We start from the raw sequence: 17,928 nt of genomic DNA, 5'->3' as shown, positions 1-17,928 counted from the left end.
TTTGAATCATCTTTCTTGAAAATAGAATATTAGTGAGTCAAAATACAAGTATTAGGACTCGAGTGTCTTGTGCCAGTGACATTAATTCCTCCTTATCTCTGTAAGAAATCCTTTGCTTGGTATATATATAGCTTAGATTATATTTGTCTCTTTCATGTCCCTCTTGTGCTGATGTATGGCTCAGACACTGGAGTAATTATCTTTGTTTCCAACTGATAAACTCTTAGTTTACAGCCAAATTCTGCTAGTTATTTATAGTTTGTATTATCACATTTCATTAATAGTTATGTGATTAGTTCTGTCCTCAAAGCCATTCAGCTTCTCCTGTGCAATGCTCCAGCCTTTCCCAATGTGAGTGTTGCATACTGGTTTTGAATCATCAGTACATTTAATTCACAAAGTAAATGTTTTGTTTTAACATCTTTAAAAAACTCAGAATTAAATGACTGTCAGGATCAAACCTTGCCAAGCTCAAGGAACAACTTACTTCCAGACCAGGGTTTGGTTTTTCAGGCTAATCCATTTTCATCTCTGCAGCCAATTCCATGGCAGCTTCACAATTGCTCTGTTTGTCTTTTTGGTCTGGAGTTTACCTAATAGTTTCCCATTTACCTAATAATTTTCGTGGTCACAACATATCAAATGGTTTAATGAAATCCATGTAAATTAGAACCACTGCACTTTCTTTGTCTAAAGAACGGCGTGTTAAAAAACAAACAAGATCCCCAGACACCAAGTCAAGGCTGTTACAGTGCACATCTGGGAAACATGTTGCATTTTATAGCACTTTCCATGTATCTTCATGTCTTTAATTTTCCTCTTAAATCTGTTGAAATTTTGTCTGGTTAAGGTCAATCTAAGATGTTTATAATTGTGTAGATCATTTTCTATCTTTAAATGAAGACATCACACATACCAGTTCCTTTAACTGTTTTGGTCTGATATTGTTTGTCTTTTGGTTTTTGTTGGTTGTTGGTTTTGTTTTTGTTTTTTAATACCTGTTGTTCAGAGTTCTGTTTTCTACATACTTTTGTCTTTAGGGTTTCCGTTGGTACCGATCCAGTTGAGATATATTTAGATCAGGGAAGTGTCAGCTTTCTGAATTTATACTGTCTGTCATCCCCTTTCAGGTCCATATGGATTGGTTTTCCAAAGGAAAAACAAACAAGGAAACAAACTAAAAAATCCACTAAAAAACCCAAACAAACAAACAAACAAATAAACAAACAAAAAAAAAAAAAAAAAAAAAAAAACCCAAAACCAAAACAGGAAAAAAAAAACACCAAGCCACCCTTGCATTTTTTGCAGTTTTCTTTGGGTGTGTGTTTTTTGGGTTTTGTTCTGTGGTGGCTTGGTTATTTTTTTTAATCTCTTTAAAGAATTACTTAATTTACCTTTTACCAGTCTTGGTTCCCTAACATTCCTAAAATCTAATGTATTGTTCATATTTTAGCTATTTGAGAGCCTGTAAAACTAGAAGAATAAGAAAAATACAGCTGCCAGGTAATGGTCCCCTTCTCTGCTGGGGAAGACAGCAGAGCATCTCCATAGACCTTGAAGAGGTGCAGTGGTCAGACCAGAGCTTTGGTGCATAAGAGGTTGCACACTGTCAAGAGCTGGGCTTGAATCATTCTGTGAGCATTATCCATACAGTAATAACCTTTAGCTATTCTTTCCAGTAATAGGTACATTTTCTATGTAACTGTTCTTTTATCAACTGTTGATAGGTATGAGATACAGATAAGTCAAGTCACTCTTGAATGTTTCAATAATCCCTTCCCTGACACTGTACAGGTATGTGAAAACATATATTTAATTATACTATTATAGTAAAAGCCCTGAGTGGTTTGTCAGTTCATTAGGGACATTTTTTATTATGCTTTGCCCTTCACTTTGCTTTTCCTTGGCTTATCTGGTACTGTGATTTTCTTTAAAGACACTCAGGCAGCACTGACAACAGGAGGGGCACTCAGTGGCATATATTAATAATGCACCACCACATTAGGTAGGAGGCCTCTAATTCAAAGCTCAGAGGGCTATTTATTTTAAATTATAAAATGTTTAAATTAGAGGGTTCTGCAGGTTCAGGTACTTACTGGGAAAATTAATTTAAGGGAGAAGTGATTTCAGGCGTGTGAACTCCATGGTGAGCAGCGACAGCCTGGGGACATCCCGGGCTGTGCACAGGCACAACAGGTCAAGAGCCTGAGCTCAGGGTCCATGAGCAAAGTGAAGGGGAGTTTCTCCCTGGATCATGTGTGGCACGTGGTGCAGGGTGTGCCCCGTATCACTGCATAATAAATCCCAGTTTCTTCTGTAGAAAATGAGAGATGTTGCCAAATTGGTGTGGTTTCAGAAGACACAGAGAGCTGGAGTGGAAAGAAAGCTGTAAATGCAACATCAAACTACTTATTGTTTGATTAAGACAGCTGCCTTATTAAGTAATAGGTGAGTTGCCACCCTTCCCCTAAAAATGGGCACATGTGTTTTATGCAATGGTGCTTGTACGTTCATGACGTGACTCATGATCTGGCCTGGTGAATATTCATGTTCTTCCTTTCCAGATTAACTGCTGCTCTCTATTACTAATGCAAAGTATGCATAATAACTTAATAACGTCAGGTTCATTTTTCTTGAATGTGAGATTTCCCCGAAAACATAATTTGAAAACAAATCACTTCATGATTATTTTTTTATTTAGATGCACGTATGTATTTAGAGGTGTGTTTTCCTACAGGTCCATACATGCTGGTAATAAATGCCATATACATAATAACTTAGAATTATGAAGATATTCAACCACACACAGGATAGAGCACTGTGCTGCAAAAACTGCTGAAAATTGTGGAGTCTTTTGGTTTTTAAATAGGCGTGCCTTTAAAACTTGCAAAAAAGTTAGCTACAGAAATCCAGGTAAGTGCTTTTGTTGTTTTGTTTTATTACGCTTTATTTTGGGAGCAAACATTGTAAGTGCTCATTTCCAGACCTTAATTCTCTAAACGAAGAGCTGTCATGCAAAGTACCTGAGGGGAGAGACAAACTGGTTTTCTTGTGAGTAAGAAAGAGTTTAATAATACCTTACTATAACAACCCTGAAAAGCTGAGGGTAAAAAAACTTACCACATAAGGTTTTCCACCAATGTTGCGTTTGATGTTTACCAGGTCATATGGCTGGATTCAGAAGGGACTGAGGGAACGCCACCCCAGTGGTGGCAGAAGCTGGGTCTTTACAGCCACAAGAGCTGCCTTGGGGGATTATGCAGACTCTCAAACCTGCATATGCCAGAGAGCAAATACACATGATGCCTACAGCAAGTGTTGACTGTCTAATGCTGGTATCGAATGTTTTCAGTTATTTATCAACAAGGATGAAACAAAATCTAAATTTTAATTCGTGATTAACTGCATGTGGAGTAGTAGCAGGCAAACATCCCGCACAATAATAAGGATCCCAAAATATACCTACCAAGGAGGCTGATGGATGGTCAGCTGGAATTTTTACAAAGGTGAATTTCAGCCACTGCGGACCTTCTTATTTAAAAATAAAGATAAAAATTATCCTCCACCCCCAAAAAGGCAGTTTAGAATGATATCTACATATAGAAAATATGCACATCTTTAGTGTAATCGTTCCAAGAAGTTAGGACTGTATGTGATGAGACTCAGCTTTATTCTGTTGTAGTATTTCTGTGTGTCTGATCCGAGAGCAAGTTTATCATTGCAAGGGAGCGGCAGACTATCTACATCTTCTTGTGAGGTTCCCAGGTGCTCTTCCACTAAGGGAAAGTAAAAAATAAGGATGCTAGTCTTACTGCCAAAAGGTAGATTAAGATCTCTTCTCTGTGCTTGTATTGCCTTGAAAAAGAAATTAATGCCTTTCTGACTTAGTATGAGGGAAGATACAGGGAGGGAAATTGGTTTTGGACAGAATGGCAGTGATTCATTATTATGACCCTAGAAAATATCATTACTTGAGCTTATGTCTGAGAAAATCCATTTTCCTCTTGCTGTGAAAAAATGAAATATTCTTTTTTAGTTTGCAAGTAATTAAATAGTTATTTTGTGTGCTTGAATTAAAAAACAGTGGTAAAAGCTGTGTTTGGGGAGGTATCCCTAAGATTTTATTAAGTGTTTTTTTTACACTGATTTACCTCTAGTACCTGCTGGGAAAACTTCTAGAATTTCTTGCAAAACTGAAGAGGGAGTATTGAATACTTCCTTGGAAAGAATAGTCCCTAATCAAAGTGCTAGTAATGTGGTTCCCAGATCAAAAGTGGCTCTGGAAAGTATTTATATACTTAAAATTAATTAATTTTCAAGTGGGTATCTCCAGAATAATCATTAGGTTTTGATTATTCTTTTCCCACTGAAACTATTGTGAAAACATGCCTCTGTGTTGATAGTGTGTGTATTGCTTTCAAAAGATGGGATGATTTCCTGATGCCACCAAGGGACTAAAACGAACTGGGACTTTCTGCAATTGCCACTTTTCGGAATATACTTGCACTGTAGGTTCCTCAAACTCCAGCAACTTCAACAGGTGACCAGAGGGTGAGGACTTGGCATGGCTGTGTGCATCTCCCTGGTGTCATAACGGCATGCGTTGGTGCAGCTGTAGGGTCCTGCTCCCCTCATCGTCAGCGACTGGGGGCCTCAGGGTTGTGGTCTCCCACCTGGGCACACAGTTTTATTTCTGGCCTTGGGGAAGTCGAGGGGAACAGGATGTGCCGGTCTTATCCTGAGCTTAAGGACAAGCACAGGGTGTGCATCCAGGGCTAGGAGGTCAAAAACACCTCCAGGTTGGACCACTTTGCTCAGAAGCACATTCCTGATACAATCACAGAATAATTTATTCTGGAAGGGACCTCTTGAAGGTCTCTAGTCCAACTCCATACTCGAGAGAGGACTAACTTCAAAGTTTTAGATCAGGTGTCTGAGGGAAATGCCCAGCTGTGTCTTGAGCATCTCCAAGGATAGAGATCCTGCAGTCTCTCTGTGACCCACTTCTTCCTGACCACCCTCACTGTGATTTATTTTATTTATTTTTTCCTATTTTATGCATGTTTTCCTTAGATCTATCACTGTGACAGTTGCTTCTTGCTGTTTTGCTGTGCAGCTCTTGAAAGAGTCTCGCTGTCTTTATAAGCACCAGTAGGTAGCTGGAGACAGCAAATAAGTCCCTGCTCAGTGCCTTTTCTCTGGACTGAAGCAAACCTAGTGCTGAATCAAACCCAGTATTTACTATGCCTCAGCCCCAATCAGGTTTGTGGTCTCTGTTGGACTTGCTGCATTCTCACACACCATTTAAAACTAGATCCGCACAGAAATAGGGATGTAGCTTAGTGCTGTTATGAAAAGGGGAGAGATGAGTTGCAAGTACCTAAAATACAGAATTCTATAAATATAGAAATATTACTTTATTAAATCACTAAAACTAAAGGGTCCCTTGCAGGGGTGTCATGAAATTATGTACTTTAAAGCAACCTTCTATTCCAAGGAAAAATAAATATGAATCTGGCAATGAATTAAAAAAAATAAATTAGTGAAGATGCAAATAGCAGGAAACACAGAGTTTAGAGTGTACAATGAAGCCTTAAATCTGCCTTCTTGAGCCTAAACTGTGTATCCTATTATATAATTTAAAATTGCTTGCCATTTTGTAAAGGGCTTCATGGAGCTGTAACAATTTATGTCAGCTGACTATCTGCCTCAGATAGCTGTGAACTATCTGCATCTGCTTTCCTGTCAAAAATTGCAGTACTTGCAATTCAGTTTACTTGACCCCAGATTTATTTTTGCCCCATGGAGGTCTACCATCAAAGCCAAAGCTGAAGGTAAAACTTTTAAATTAAAAATATGGTTGATCTTTAACAACTTGTTGCCTTTCATCTTCTTAGCAATGAGATGTGAATGCTATTCAGAATTGAATACTGCTGATAGTTTAGGAGGTAAAAACCTCTTTTGCTCACATATGGCCTTTGTGCCTTTGACAAGCCGTTGGACATTACTCGTTTTTCTTGCAGGAAGGGAAATGCTGAAAGTCATTACTTTTGATCATTAAGTACTTTCTGTTTTTACAGCAAGACTTACTATGAATTAATGTAATATTCTCCTCTCTGATTCTGCCTGAGACTCATGGGTTTTTTGGGGGGCTAAATTGACAAACCTTGATTTCTTACCCAATTTCAAATGCATATTGTTAACATTCAGGCTATGAGTCCCAGAGAATTATTAAATAATTTACAAGAATGCAGGAAATCTGCAGTCTGTCCAGGAGAGGCAGGATCCTGGCTGGTGGCTGGGTAACATCTCGAGTTCCCAGCAGGTGGCTGATTTTCTCCAGGAAAAAATGTTCTGAGCTTTGAGGGGTAAAACTACTAAAGACAAATGCATTTAATTCAAAGGAAAAAAATAATTATGTTTATTCCAAGAAAGGTTTGCTTCTTTGTTTTTACATTTTAGCAGGAGCAGTGGTGGTAAACACTCCCAAAGGCGTGTGAACTCCCCGGTGACCCACCAGTACAGACTTATGAACCACCACAGCTTTTGTTTCCCTTTAACTTCACCTTCTGGGATATCTGAAAACTTCAGCATACTAAACTCTTGCTTTAAATAATTCATGTGTTCTTGATAGAAGAGAAACAAAAATGTTTTTCTAGCTTCAGTGTATTCTAAACTGGACTTAAAAACTGAAGGAAAAAAATATGCCCAAAGAACTCATTACTTACCTCTATCAAAAAGCAAGAGTGGCACAAGAACTTGGCTTTGCTGAATGTTTCAATTATAATTTTAAGGATTGTCAGTAGAAGATTGAACTGGAATTGATGATTGACCACATAATTCACTATGTGTGCTTTGAAGTTAGCTATTGGAAAAAATCTGTGGTAGGCACAGGTTTTAATTTAAAATTATGGAGATATTTCTTAAATATATGCAGAATTCATGAATAAAATGTGGATTATTTTTCTGGTACAGTGATGTGCTTAGAAGACTGTAGCTGAAGGAATTAGTCATAAAGTTTCACCTTGTGGAGATTGAGGGATGCAGTGAAAAAGAAAGCTGATGACTTCAAGCCAGAATCCATGTAAAATAATATTAAATGTACTAAAAAAGAAATAGGATGGTTAATTCTGAAGGTGGAGCCCAATCTTGAGCATTGCTGTGGTCAAATTCCCACATATCATTTTTCAAAATGAATATGCAAAATGCTACCTCTATTGATTTTAAGGCAGTTGAGATAGATGTTTTTTTTTTAAATTTACTGTTATCTTTTACTTGGATAAAACCAATACCACTTTTGAAAACCATTGTTAATCCTGATTTCCTCTCCAAGGTATTCCCACCGTTAGAGACTTGTTGCTATTCTGGGGTGAATAACAATGGTTCTCCAGGCAGTAAAAACTGAAAATAAAACAATGAAAAAAGGCAATGTAGGGAAAAAAAATAGGGGGGCTGGAGGGGGTGGGAGGGTAAGGGGACCTGGTTGCATCAGGAGCAGCTGTTGGTGGCCGCAAGAACAAGGGCGGCCAACCTCTTACGGGCCACTGTCAGGGAGCAGGTGCCATACAGAGCAGTGCCAACATCTTCAGTCCACCGAAACCAGGAATTTGGGGGCTATGGGATAAGGCAAAGCTCCTGCCAGTGTCACCGCTTTTTTTTTCTACATATCTCTCCTACATATTTACCCAGTTATTTCAGGTACTGCATTTCCATAAAGGCACCTGGAAAATGCTTTTTAGGTATCTTCATGATTTCCTTTTCTTTTCCTCGTTCTGTATTGGTACAAAAATAGTAATGGTTCTCTTCATGAGCCACTCCAAGGAATAGACAAGTGAATAGGCCGAGTTTTAAGAGAAATCATAATTCCTTCTAATAGCAAAGATGGAATTTGGAGTCTGAGATTAATTTTTACTATTATAGTCCTAATTAAAAAAAATTTAGTTTCTCAATATCGTTGAATAATTTTACTCTTGCATGTAGAACTTGTACATTTTTAACTGCTGACAGAAGTGTGAGGAAAGAATTATTGAGAAATCTGTTAGACATTAGAAAATGTGATTTTCTTGCTGAGAGGTTAGCATGTACCAGATTTGCAGAATTTACTTTGTGTAGAAAGCATTTTGTTCAAAGTCTGTCTCTGTGTGTGTGTGTGTTTGAAAAACTGCTTGTTTAGAGCAAGCAAATGAATTTTGAAGTCTCCCTTTCTTAGACCTTCCTGACAAAACCAATATTTCTCCTGAGGATAACTTAATTCTAAGCAAATTGTATTTGGTGACTAGCATAATTTTGGAACCCCGTGCTTTGCAGTATTCTAGCAACCAAATAACATACCTTTTATATATATATATATAAAATAAAACTGATGAATAAGCAAGTGATAATTCTGCCTACTGTTCTGTTTGGTTTTTTTTTTTTTTTTTAATTCCATACTCCATTATTCATGGAAGAAAATGTTATTACAAATACATTTGTGAAATCAAGAGAGAATGACCCTACTTACCATTTCAGAATTCAGTCCTGAGCAATTATAAAATTAGACATTTTTAATTCAGAAACTGTATTTTGAAGTTAGGTTGTTTTGGGTTTTTTTTATGATCTAGAGTTGAGGTACCTACCTGTCCATGTTCATTCAGCAACCCCAACTAGCATGTGCCAGGAACATCAAGCTCATTCACATCTACAACAAGAGTGATGGTGGTGTCACCTCCAAAACCTCCAAGAGCTCAGACCTGAGAAGAAGTAAGACCAAGTCTGGGTGTTCTGCTGTCTGATCGTGTCCTCATGTTTGGGCATGAACTTTCTGCTCATCCTGCCAAAGTACTGTTGTGGCATGATCAGGAGTGCCCAGGAGTCACAGAGCCAAAGAGAGAGAGTTTCTGGAGACCCAGCAGTTCCCATTGGCTTTGATGGGGGTGTCCTGCACAGCAAAGCTCAGGTGCCACAACGCTTCCTAGTGTCTCCTTCACTGTGGAAAGGTGATTTGGAAAAATGGTTAATTTTGTTCACAGCTTTAAAGTAAAAGCTGTGTCTTGAGGAAAATACTCTGAAATATTTTGAAACTTTCTAGAGACTTTTTTTAGACCAGCTAAGTTGGAAAAATAAATGGTCCAGTGACTACTTGCTAATTCATCTGCATGTGCAGCTGCAAAATTATTTTCTGTGCACATAGTGCAAGACTTCTCCCTAAATATGAGGTTTAGAGGCCCTTTGGGAGTAATTAACAATAATGCAGAAGTAAATCTGGGTTCATTGTATTCACTGCTCATTTAAGAAATGTTTTTCTGCACAAAGCCCATTAGTAAGTTTCCAAAACCTTCATGAATGTTAAACATTTTATTATAGGACTCCGAGTGATTCTTATTTTACATAAAATCTAATGTAATCCAATGAATTACATTTAGCTTTTGATCCCTGGATAGCAAATTGCTGTCATATGTGTGCCACAGTGTATTCGACGGCTAAAATCTGGCTTTTATTTAGTTATTTATTTAACAGTGATAGAACAGCTTTTCTCCTGTGGACTACACAAAAAGTTGAGGATATACTGTCGTGGTTTGAGCCTGGTTGGCAGCCAACCACCCCACAGCCGCTCACCCACCCTCCCCCCCTGCCTGGGAATGGGGGAGGGAATTGGAGGGGTAAAGGGAGACTCACAGGTCGAGACAGAAACAGTTTAATAGTGGTAATAAAATTAAAACAATGACAGTAATAGAAAATATAAACAGGCAATGCACAATGCAATTGCTCACCACCTGCTGACCAATATCCAGCCCGTTCCCGGCCAGCGATCCCGAAATACCAAGATCCTGCAATCGCAATCCCAGAGCGAGACAGAGAGAGAGCCCCCCTTCCCGACCTCCCCTCCTCTACACAGTGAGCATGACGTTCCATGATATGGAATATTCCCTTGGCCAGTTTGGGTCTGGTGCTCTGGCTGTGCTCCCTCCTGCTCCCTGTGCCCTTGCACACGGGCAGGACATGGGGAGTTGAAGAGCCCTTGAAATCTCAGCAGCAGCCAAAATCATCAGCGTGCTCTCAGCATTCTTCTCATACCAAACCCAATGCTGAATCCAAAACACAGCACTGTTCTAGTTACCAAAAAGAAACATTAACTCTATTCCAGCCCAAACCAGGACATATACTCAAAATAAGTTGTGTGCTATTGATTTTACTCTACTTATTGATCAACTTCCATACAGTGTAAGAGTTGGTTTTGGTTTTTTTATTCTACTAATTGCTTTCCTTCTGTGAGTTTAGTCCTATGCTGTACATTGTTGTTAGGACTCCTAACTGATGGAATGGAAATGCAAAGCAAAGCTGCTGTTTTCATCAGTTGTACAGGATTGGCAGTCAAAACAATTGAGTTCCTGAGGATGTGATTTAACAAGGATGGGGAATAAATGCCCTTAGCCTCAGTGGGTGCAGACATGTGCCTGAAGTTAACATTATGTTTAAATTGCTGAATTAGGTCATTTCATGAGGCTAATGGACTCCTTCAGAAGCAGCCGCAAGATGCTTTCTGGCCTGTATTATATGGGCAGTCAGGGGACGTAATCTGGTTTGCCCATTTGTGAAGAAGCATAAATCGTGTGAGATACTCTGAGGAAATCTATCCTGCTAACTGTGTGTGTGATGAGAGTGCTGATACTTGCACGTGCTGTGCAGCAGGCTGGTAGGACTGGGCTTACTGGCGCAGCTGTGTGCTGGTGATCAGCACGGAAGCACAGCAGCACAAAAACGGGTGAAGAAGAGCAGAAATAACTGCTCAGCTTTTATGAAAGTTTGTCCTTTCCCTTCTCTTAACTCTTTGTTATCTGTTTGGAGAGGTTGACAGCATAGCATTATATAATGTTACCTAATATATATTGCATCTTATCCACCATTTATTTGCCAATAAAAAACAAAATGTAGTCTTCATTATAATAGGAGAGTTAATCATTAACATTTGAGGGTTTTTACAACACCTGTGCTTTATCTCAGAATATGTAAAATATATCCAAACACTTCCATTTAAGGCGATGGTTTACACTGTGCTTTGGCTGCAATATCTGGATTGGCTGGAATTTCATGCAATTACTGTATTACACAGCGGCAGAGTATTTGTGAAGTGGATATCAATTGAAATGTATTTTGCTCTTCAGACTTGCTTTTGCAGGTTTTACAAAACATTTAATTAGTGATAATCGGCTTTTAACCAGCCAGAGCACACTGATGTGATTCTCTCTCTCCCCCATAGTTGTAGGCATAGTCTGTACCCATAAGATAAATTACTTGCAGTCTGGAGAACATCCTAGCCAGCAGGAAGGGAGAGAATAAGAATTCCATTTGCACGGGGATAGAGAAGGTGTTGTGTATACTGTGATTTCAGTGAAGAATATACTTTTTCCTTCCTTTTCAGAATGGTGGACCTGGAAACCAGCTGGAGATTGCAAAGTCTCCTTTCCCTCGAGGTTGCTGGTCAGTGGTCATTTACCATCTCTCCCAAGGAAACTAGAAGAGCTCCACACTAACTTCTGTAAGGTTTGTTTCATTATGGAAGATCAAATGATTTTCTGGCTCAGGTTTGGTGAAGTTCGGGACCTGCCTTGGACCTGCAATTTGGAAAAGGGATCATCTCTGAGGCACGGTTAAGAGACACTAAAAACAGTTCCAGACGATGAGCACTTTAAGTAGCACTGGAATATTACTCAGTTTAACAACAGTGTCTGTTACGCTGGATTTTAGTTTGCATGGTGGTCTGATGGCTTGGTCCTTAAGCAGCAATTTGACTCTGAATCAGAGTTTGCCTACATCTGATCCTCTTAATACCTCTGAGAAGGGTGAAGTCTCTCGGATGTCCATGAGGGAGAAGAACTGGCCGGCCCTCCTGATCTTGGTTGTCATCCTGTTGACCATTGGGGGGAACATACTGGTAATTATGGCTGTGTCCTTGGAGAAGAAGTTGCAGAATGCCACAAACTTCTTCCTGATGTCCTTGGCGGTGGCAGACATGCTGGTGGGTATCCTGGTCATGCCCGTGTCGCTCATTACAGTCCTGTACGGTAAGTGGCTTCCCTCCTTTTTTGACTATACGCTTTCGCAGGGAATCCCCTGAGGCTGCAGCAATCTGCTTTGCCTAATTTTTCATGTGTTGGTAGCTTTGGGAGTATCAGTGTGGCCTTGGCCATGGGTCTGTGCTGAGGTTCACACTCTGCTAGGAAAGGGTGATGCTCTGCTGGGAGCAAAGCTTGTTTCCATGCTGCCAGGAATGACCAATGAATGGTGTCGGCATTGTTGGGTCTTTTTATTGCTGAGGTCACTCAGAGAAACTGGAACGATGAGTCAGCTTTTTACCTTTTGAATAGACTGCCCCAAAATTAGCTAGGACACAAGAGCTTATGGAAAAGCTGAGGATCATGTTTGTGACTAAGCCAGGTCAGAATCAGTCCTTGAGCTCCCACTGATATCAGTGGGATCTGAGCAATAATGGGGTTAACAAATGAGGTTTGCACTATTAGATTTGGCATTCAAATAAAAGCCTTCACTCTTGCCATTTATACCCGAGCTTGTCTTGTGCCTTTCAGGGCATCATTTTGCCTTTCTGTGCCTCAGTTTCCCTATCTCTAACCTGAGCAAATGCTCTCCATTTTAAAACACTTCGAGATCTGCATGTATAGGTGTAAGCATTTATTTCTACCCTGTCATATCAGAGTTGGTGTGTTTGTGCCCCCACAAGTGGGGCATTGCTCCTGCACTCAACTGTAGAATCACTGTTAGTGCTTCAAAGGAGTAAAACATCAAACACATCCAACTTTCTTATCTGTCTGAGAGTCTGAATCCAATTATTTTCAATATGGTGCTAGGACTCGCCGTCCCTGGATATTACAAAGAGGGTATTGCATTGCATTCGCCTCTGTATCTCTGATCATCATGTTTGTATACTCATGTATCAGTATAATGTGCATGTGTTTAATAGATAATAATTTTTGATGTCTGTTTTCAGATTTTCTTTGAAAAGTATTTTAGTATTGATATTCCTTGGAAACAAATAATGCTGCTTACTTACAGATTTGATTAGAAATTGGTTTAGTGTCCTATAAAATAAAATGTAGGGATATTTATGTCACTTCTCAATTTGCCTAAATGATTAAGTCAGACAAAGATTCATTTCTGAAACACATTGATCAAGTATATGTCATTCCAAAGCTTATATAACTTGTCTACAGTGGGTTAAATCAATATGTGATTTAGGTACAGACCTAGCCATTGAGATCTTATGCATAAAGCCTTTTATTTTGGGCTGTCAGAATAGTCACATCTCTAAATCTTCTGCGTATTACAACGTGTGTTTTATTTTTAGCATTTTACTCCAGTTCCCTGGAGCTTGAAAGGGAGCATATAAATGCTGAATTATTTGACTGACCTGCACTTGCGTAAATTCTGGGTTACCCAGTGACTCTGAAAAGTTGAATTTATGGAAGTAATCTTCCTACATACATGCTTTCTGAGTCCTAGGAAACTAATGGAAATGGATTTTCTGTTCTGCCTAGAAAATGATTACTTAAGGTTGTTTAAAGGTGTAAAGCATGCTGCATATTTAGAGGCAAGTAAATATCATTGATCTGAAGAGGAATTGTAATTATTCCTCTGTTCTACCAGAGCACCAGTATTAGCTGTTGATGTCCCAAACACTTCTCCACAGGCAAATGGCACTAAATAGATTTTTTTTTATTTTTTGGCAAAAGCTATAATTTCAGAACAGGCATGAAAAATTTGTGGAAATACAGTGAGAAATAAGAATAGCTACTGCTACTTCAGGGGAGCCATGGGGCTGCCGGAGCCGCGCTGGGTGCTGGCACTGCTCCCGTGGTTGCCTTGGCTGGGCTGGGCAGAGCAGGCATGTTGGCCTTGGGCTTTGTGAGCGGAGGAGGAAAAGCTCCATTTGGGGAAAACTTGTGGGCTGATTTGAATATGACCCCTATGAAATAATTTTTCTATATTTAAGCTACTAATTGTGGAAGTTAGCAGCCGGGGCTGTGCCACTCCAATGGCAAGGGGAGAAGGCTGCCAGAGAGAGTAGAGAAAGTCTGTTCCCTCTCCCAAGTGATTGTTTGCTAATTCATCCTGAAAAGAAACACTTGGTTTGATACCCAGAAGTTAAAGGTCATGGACTGAGCAGGTATGTCTGAGAGAGGACCAAAGGAAAAAGATCGAGATTGTGTCAAGAGTATTGCTCCTCTTTAAATCTGCCATAACATGCAGATGCCCTTTTCTGGGCATCTAGAAAAATCAGTTAGAATATAATACTAACAGAGCACATAAGCAACCTCAGCATTTGATGGTTCATGTAAATAAAACATACATTCAAAGCACAGAGGAAAAACAAGTGAAACTTGTCACTCATCACTACATACAAATTTGTACCAAATACAACCATGTCTTCCTCAGCTTCACACGTGCTGGAGTCTTCAAGCTTTTCAGAGTCCTACACCCACTTCTAGCTTTGGCAGGGAGAGGAGGCAGGTGTCTTGTGTATTATACTCAGCTTGGTGGACCAGTTCTTATGGCAACATGAGACAGAAGCTGGAAGGGCTCTCGGCGAAGCCTCCAGGGATCCATCACTTATTCCTGAGCCTGTTTTATCTCGTGTCATAAGTAGCATCTCTGCACCACTGCACACACTGGTTTTGAGGACAAAATCTGGCCTCTTGTGTAACACAGGGTTTCTTGGCTTCATTTCCTTTGAGCTGTAGTTTTTGGAAAAATTATTCTTACAGCAACCTGCAAGCACTCTGTATGCCACAGTGGACTTTATCTTGTTTTCTAAGAGCTAGAGGTCAGGAAATCCAAGCATATACAAATGTTTTAGTAGGTTTTTTATTCTGTTTGACATGGTAGCACACAAACCAGTATCAGTGATTAAGGGAACAAATACTCACACATCAGCGGAATTCCTCTGAGAGTAACCAGGGCTCATGGCCCGCCCTGAGCAGGGAGAGCATTCCTGCTTGGAGACATAATTGTGAATGTTCAGTCATTTTTACTCTGTGTATTTTACCCTGTGCATTCTACATAGTCTACACATTACAACACTGGGCTGTTTCAACAGTTGCCATATGCTGCACAGAGAAATGTACAAAGCACATCTCTTCCAGATTTGTAGAAGTCACTTTTAATTTATGGAATCAGAAAAGAACCTTAAAAAATACATATAATAAATAGAAGAGTGATGAAGTTGCTTTTAAGTTTCCACATCAGCTCTCTCATCCTCAGTGATAAATTCTAGTTTGCAGAGTAGGCTCATTTCCTTATTTTTCAGCTAATGAGGCAGATGAAGTAGATTTCACCTCAAGCATAGCCAGAAAATTGAATAGACACCCTCCACAAAGAGTTGTGGCTTTCTTAATTAAAAGAAGGAGAAATCAAGTTGTCAGTTAATTCTAGAATCTTATTACAAAGGAAGGGATGACAGGATACATCATGCTGGGTTTTTCACCAATTAGTCAGTGCTCTGATATATTTATCAATTAGTCTTTCTTAAATGTCTTGGGCTAATCGATGAGTTGCGTTTGACAATTTGGAACATTTTCCCTGGCATGCGGTTCCTAAAGAACTAAACAAATTAGTATGCTAATTAATAAGCATGTATTGGTGAGAGTAACTGAGAAATTAACACCGTGTTTAATCTCAGCAGAGAAACTTCTGATTAATAAAAAATACTGGAGTGATATGGCATGATGTATTCTGCATGTAATGGAACTTTTGATGACACATGGAGATTGTCTCCTCACCTTGGAGCATGTCAGGGACAAGCAGTGGTGGGTTTGCAGTGTGTCTAGTGTTTATGGGCAAGAAAGAGAGGGATGCTTTTTGCCTAGTAGGGCTAGCGAAGGAATGCAACAAGATCTCATCAGCTGATCTGAGTGGAAATTACAAAAGGTATTAAACTTTCTTTGTTCTAATGGGACGAGTTCACAACTGCTAACAAGCTGCCGGAGTGTGGCCAACAAGCGGCCAGCACACTCCTCTGTGACTCCAGGTGCATAGCCTTCTCTCTTCTGTTCGAGTTTCAAAAAACGCTGTAATGCTGGCGGCCCCGCGCAGCTCCCAGGAAGGCTGCTATTAGATGCAGCATTCATTAGCCCCAACTGCTGGAACAGCTTTACATCCAGATTATTGTTATTATTGATAATTATCATCATTATTACGTGGTGACAGCAGTGTGCTGAGCACTTGCGGCAGACTTCACTGTTCATTCCCCCTGCAGAGGGAAGGGGGGAACAGAAAGCTGTCAGTCAAGCAGCCTGTTCTGCAGTCTCATTTCGCCTGATCCTGCTTTGCCTTTCTAGGGTGGCAGTTCCTATCAGCAGTGAACATCTTGCAGAGAGACTTGATCAGGCAAGACAAGGACAAGGTGTTGCCGAATAAGTTCCTGGGCGCAGCCGATACCTGAAAGGACAGACCTGGGGGTGCCTGAGGCCTCTGTAATGCAGATCTCCTCAGCAGTGCCAGGGCATGCTGCACACCTTGATGGAGCCGGGTATTTTCTGAAGCTGCAGCAAGGAGCAATGTGCCCCTTCAACAGCTGGGGCCATCTGCACTGTCTTTTATTTTTTTTATTTTTTTTTTTTTCTAATTTCATTTTTCTCTGTTGATTTCTAGTAACGACTCTCAAGGTACAGGTTACTATTTCCTGCTGCCAGCCAGCTACAGGCACCCACACCCAAATGCTGTGTGGGAAGGATACAAGGAGTTAAATGAAATTGTTGGTTTGGCTCTTCATTCAAAAAAAAAAAAAAAAAAAAAAGAAAGAAGAAGTGATGTTTCTTATCTTATACTGGAGTTTCCTTAACTCTTTTAGTGTATTCATGGTTGTGAGTTAAATGGCTGCAGTCGTGTATATGTGACTGTATAAATCCATCTGGATTAATTAATAGTCTTCCCCTCCTGACAAACTCCTGGCTTAGTTATTAGCTAGTAATTATATAATCTAGTCATTGGTTTATGACCGACGTAGTGAACTGGTGAGGTCGCCCTGCGCTATCTTAATGTAACAAGTTATGCTTAAAATCCATCAGTGGTCTGGAACACCAGTAAGCCCAGAGTCTGTGAACGTGCCGCTTTGGCGTTGTCCTCCCTGTGCTGGGGCAGCCTTGTCCTGCCGGTTCCGGGCTGCTGGGCATGCGTTTGCACCCCTTGGGGAGCAACGTTAGCACGGGGATCAGCTGAAATTTTTAGCTATTCTGGAGCCCTCCCAGCCTGGCTGATGAGCAGAGTGGTGCCTGGAGCCAGGGTTGGCATCACGGCAGTGGAGAGCAGAAACACCATGATGATAACAGGAGTGAAAACAAGCACAGGGTCACCAAGGCTTCATCCCCAGAGAGTCACCGGCAGCATCTCCCAGCACAGTGGAAGTTCAAGGAGCTCTTTTGACATTAATATTTATCAGGTTTAGCGTTTGGGACCTCCTAGGGCTACACAGATACTTACTAATTGCTTCTCTCAATACTGTAGTGAGGCTTTAAATATTTATATGATTGATATTAAACATGATTACTGTCAGGAGAAAGGTGAAATCTCACCTTGTTAAAACAATGCCCTTACAAATGATGCCAGAGGTACACACCTTCACTCAAAAGGAACCGGTACGAAGCAGCACTGGTTCCTGTGTGTTTGTTGACTCTGATCTGTGAGCTGAGATGGTGGGAAGGAGCATAGGGAAAACAGTATTTTTATGGCTTATAACCGGGATCCTCAGAGAGCAGCTGAAAGATAAGAGAATGAAAAGCCAGAGCCTGACATAAGAGTAGTGAAGACAAGACAAATGCCTGCAGCAAAACCCTGGGGATGAGGGTAAAAGCTATGAGCTTCCAGCCTGGTTGTGGTGTGAGCCAGTGCCAGCTGAGCCTCCCAGAGCCTTATAAGCAATCACCTCTGCCCTGAGGAAAT

The 17,928-nt window shown here is 40.2% G+C and overlaps 1 protein-coding gene across 3 annotated transcripts in view; it reads left to right on the top strand.

The window, feature by feature from the left end:
- Nucleotides 1-17,928, top strand: part of HTR2C (5-hydroxytryptamine receptor 2C) — a 245,614-nt gene that overhangs the window by 188,481 nt on the left and 39,205 nt on the right. For 2 of the 3 annotated variants that reach the window (XM_032991881.2, XM_032991882.2), the window contains exon 3: nt 11,399-12,041. In XM_032991881.2, coding sequence (XP_032847772.1) covers nt 11,657-12,041 — 385 coding nt within the window. In that variant the 5' untranslated portion in view covers nt 11,399-11,656. Of the gene's footprint in view, nt 1-3,463; nt 3,507-11,398; nt 12,042-17,928 lie in introns of those variants that run through there. The other variant, XM_032991883.2, reaches the window with a different exon arrangement.

The sequence above is a fragment of the Tyto alba genome, unplaced genomic scaffold (assembly GCF_018691265.1).
Source record: "Tyto alba isolate M040663 unplaced genomic scaffold, T.alba_DEE_v4.0 Super-Scaffold_5, whole genome shotgun sequence".
Classification (NCBI taxonomy): domain Eukaryota; kingdom Metazoa; phylum Chordata; class Aves; order Strigiformes; family Tytonidae; genus Tyto; species Tyto alba.
The sequence above is the reverse complement of the archived record's forward strand: the minus strand, read 5'-3'. Positions and strand labels throughout refer to the sequence as shown.